General features: G+C 43.5%; 1 protein-coding gene across 1 annotated transcript in view; it reads left to right on the plus strand.

Annotated features, from left to right (window-relative positions):
- Positions 1-3: 3 nt before the first annotated feature.
- The window catches only part of LOC104528238 (solute carrier organic anion transporter family member 5A1-like), a gene marked incomplete at both ends in the record, with an annotated part of 32,730 nt that continues 29,107 nt past the window's right edge, over positions 4-3,626 (plus strand). The window contains one exon of the mRNA XM_010172181.1: positions 4-532. Within this exon, the coding sequence (XP_010170483.1) occupies positions 4-532 (529 nt within the window). The remainder of the gene's footprint in view (positions 533-3,626) is intronic.

Here is a 3,626-nt window from a genome sequence, read left to right on the forward strand (position 1 = left end):
CGCTTCTTCTTGGTGTGCATGTGCTTCCTGACCTTCATCCAGTCCCTCATGGTCTCCGGCTACCTGAGCAGCGTCATCACCACCATCGAGCGGAGATACAGCCTCAAGAGCTCGGAGTCGGGGCTGCTGGTCAGCTGCTTCGACATCGGGAGCCTGGTGGTGGGGGTCTTCATCAGCTACTTTGGGGGGCGCGGGCGGAGGCCACTCTGGCTGGCTGTAGGGGGCTTCTTCATCGCCCTGGGGGCCGCGCTCTTCTCCTTACCTCATTTCATCTCTCCGCCGTACCAGATCCAGGAATTGAACTCCTCTGTCAGTAACGAGGGCTTGTGTGTGACTGGCAATGGCACCGCCAAAGAGCAGTGGGACTCGCCGGCCTGTGTCAAGGACTCCGGCGGAAACGACCACTCTCTCTATGTAGCTTTATTCATTTGTGCCCAAATCCTCATTGGCATGGGCTCCACACCCATCTATACCTTGGGACCAACCTACTTGGATGACAATGTCAAGAAAGAAAACGCCTCGCTTTACCTAGGTAAGGCATCTAAGTACTGGTGTGCTTTGGAGGCTGAACCCCAGGTCTCTCTGAGGGACCAGTTACAGGTACTTCTGCCCTGTTCCTTCTGAACAACATCTGTGCTAAGCTTTCCATCTGAAGTGAATTTCTGAAGTAAAATTGCCGTGATTTTTCTATTTTAAAATGTTTTGGGGAGCAGTGAACAGCAGGAAAAGGTGAAGCTAACGTAGCATGCATAAAAGCGACTGTACTAGCATGGGGAGCGGGACAGCAGAGAACTTCAGGTTCTCCAATACTTTTCAGCACTTGGCACGAGCCAGTCGACTTTTCCAGAAAGCATGTTAAAGTTTGCTGTGCCCCTTCAAGTGTCTTTTTACTAATACAGAAGCTATATATTTCTAAATTTTGGTCAGCATGCCTTTAGCCTAGAGTCTTTATCTATAATGTTAATGTTTTATAAGCACTTTGAAAGATTTTGGCATGCTTTGGTTTTCTTTTCCAGCATTCATTTATCTTTAGCGATGAATTTTGGCTGGCATTGATAAATAATCTGGCAACTCAGAGTTAAAAAAATGTTGGTAAAACAGCAAGTAAAATCTTCAGGGTTAAGAGCTCATTATGGGAGCTCACGGGACACAACAAGAGAGTCCGATCTGGCACCTGGCTTTCATTGGGTACAGGGAGGTCTTCCTGATAGTCATTCTTACGATGGGAGAAAGGAGTTTCTCAGATAATGAGGTACTAAACTTTTTTGGAGTTTGAACATAATAACGAACACCATACATTTTTGATAGTTTGTGTTATGCCTTAGAAGACTGACTGTTCTCTGACTTTGCATTAGTATCTTACATGATTCAGTATGAAATGTACCTCGCGTACTCCTTCAAATTCTTTTCAAATAAGGAGAGACACTTAGAGGGCTGAGAGAGGTGCCAAGGGGTTTTGAATGTTCAGCATTACCATTTGCCATTCAATTTACTTCAACTTTACGATAACTGTGGAGATAATAATTCCTTGTAAAGAAGAAATGCATGAAAGGAATACACTTGAGGTGTGTGTGCAGTTTCTTTATTAAGCAGAAGTTGTGATCCAGATCAGTATTTTTATTACTTTTGACCTGTTCTTCAGCACCTTGACTATTCTCTGAACTGTTTTAAAGCCACATGCTGTCTGTGTGTGGTATCTTGAGAAATCCTGAGGCACTGTGGGTTTTTGGAAGGCAGAAGAGATATTACCCGTGTTTTTTCTGTTGTTTTCACAGTGTTGCTAATCTGCCTGATGAAATATTTGACAAAGTGTTTTCCTTCTCTTCCTCCCCTCTGAGAAAGGTTAAGTGGTATCGAAATGTAGGTTAACCTGGAGACAACTTTATTGGCAGTATGAAAAGCAAAGCATCTTGTTGCTGATGTTAGTAACTGTAGTTTGGAGCAGCAGAGAGGGCTGAAACTTTTGCAAATAGATGATTTCATACAGTCCTCAAAATCATGGGAAAAAGGGAGATGGAAAGGCTGTAGGTGAGGACTGAAGGGTTAAAGAGATGAACCCCATGAGAGGAGGATGACTTCACTGCTGGAGGAAGCAAGGTCAGTGGTCGGAAGTCCTCCCTGTGCAGGAGAAATGATGCCTGCCACTGAAGCGCTGCTAGCACGGGAAATTGTAATAAAGTGACTCCGGTAACTTTTAATTGCGGCAAAGATCAGCCTTAAAGTTAACAAAGGTGAAAGACACCAGCAGCTGTTGGAAGACTGTATTTGAACCTGTCACCAGGCACTGAAGGCAGCTTTGATCTATACTTGGAATACCCTCATAGAGGTGAAGTTCATACGCAGTGGTACTCAAAAGTAAAGATGAGATACCCAGCTAAAGTGTACATGAAAAATTTATGCCCATGATCTGATTGTGTCCGCAGGGAGAAGAATTAAAATGAACACAAAGCATGTTTAAACATTGAGTAAAATGTACCATCACCTCCTTTCAGTCTTTAAGCTACTCAGGGCTAGAAACAGTGTTGCTTGCCATTGGAAATCTTGGCATTATCTTTTTTAAATAATGTGAAATTCTGAGGAAACTTTTCACCTTTTCAGGTTTGAGTGTTTACTTCTCTTTAGACTTAAGACAATGACTTTTTGAGGGATAAAAAGGGCGTTCAGTGGAAAAGAAAAGCATTGTTTGGCATGTTGATGTGGGCAAACATGTTTTTTGGAGTTTCTCAGAGGTCTGGAATGTTTCATGTCCTTGAGAGAGGGATTTGTGGGCAGGGGGCAGCCCAGCCAGGTGTGGGAATAGGCTGGAGGTGGCCAGGGCATGGCTCTGCAGGCCAGCCACCACATATCTTGTGTTATGCAATGCCTGTTTCTCAAGGCAGTATTATTTTATTCCTGGGGCAAGCCTTGCAAATGATGTCATGATGTCAAAATGTAAAATGTATATATGCATGTAGGCATGAGCCAACAAAAAGTCTTGGAGTGGGACATGGGAGTGGAGAGGTTTTGAAAAGAGAAGAAAGCCTGTTGAAACAGATCCAAGTCATAGAGATACATGTGTCTGAGCGAGGACAGTTAGTAAAAAAGTATCCTCTAACATAAAGTGGAAGGTGAGTAACTGTTTGTTGGTATCATACTGGTATTGCATTCTATGCTTCTTTTTTTTTCCCCCCAAAGAAATGTAACATATATAAGGGTGTATTCAGATGAGAAGCCTTTGTTTACAAGCATGCACATGATAGAAGTTCAGCCGAACCACAGAACTGAAGAGCTGTTCCACCCTGCGAGTGTGCCCACTAATCATAGATCAGTAAAGCCCCCCTGGGTATCACTAATCCTGATTCTGCAAAAACTCACCTTATGTGGCTGTGGAAGCTATTTTATTTATTTTCCAAGTTAATCCAGCTCAGGGCTCGAGTGGCAGTAGCATATCCTCTTAAGTGTAGGCATGAAAGCTCAGTGTGGACAGCTGTTTTAACATTCCTGGCTGGAAGTCCTGCTCTCAAAAAACATATTTGATGCTTATACATAGTCTCTTGGCTGCCTACACTTAAGTTCATCTGTCAGGGTGGCACAGCGCCAGTTTACAAGGTGGTATGTCATTTTTAGTAGGACAAAGATGCCAAGCA

The sequence above is a fragment of the Antrostomus carolinensis genome, unplaced genomic scaffold (assembly GCF_000700745.2).
Source record: "Antrostomus carolinensis isolate BGI_N321 unplaced genomic scaffold, ASM70074v2 scaffold16807, whole genome shotgun sequence".
Lineage (NCBI taxonomy): Eukaryota > Metazoa > Chordata > Aves > Caprimulgiformes > Caprimulgidae > Antrostomus > Antrostomus carolinensis.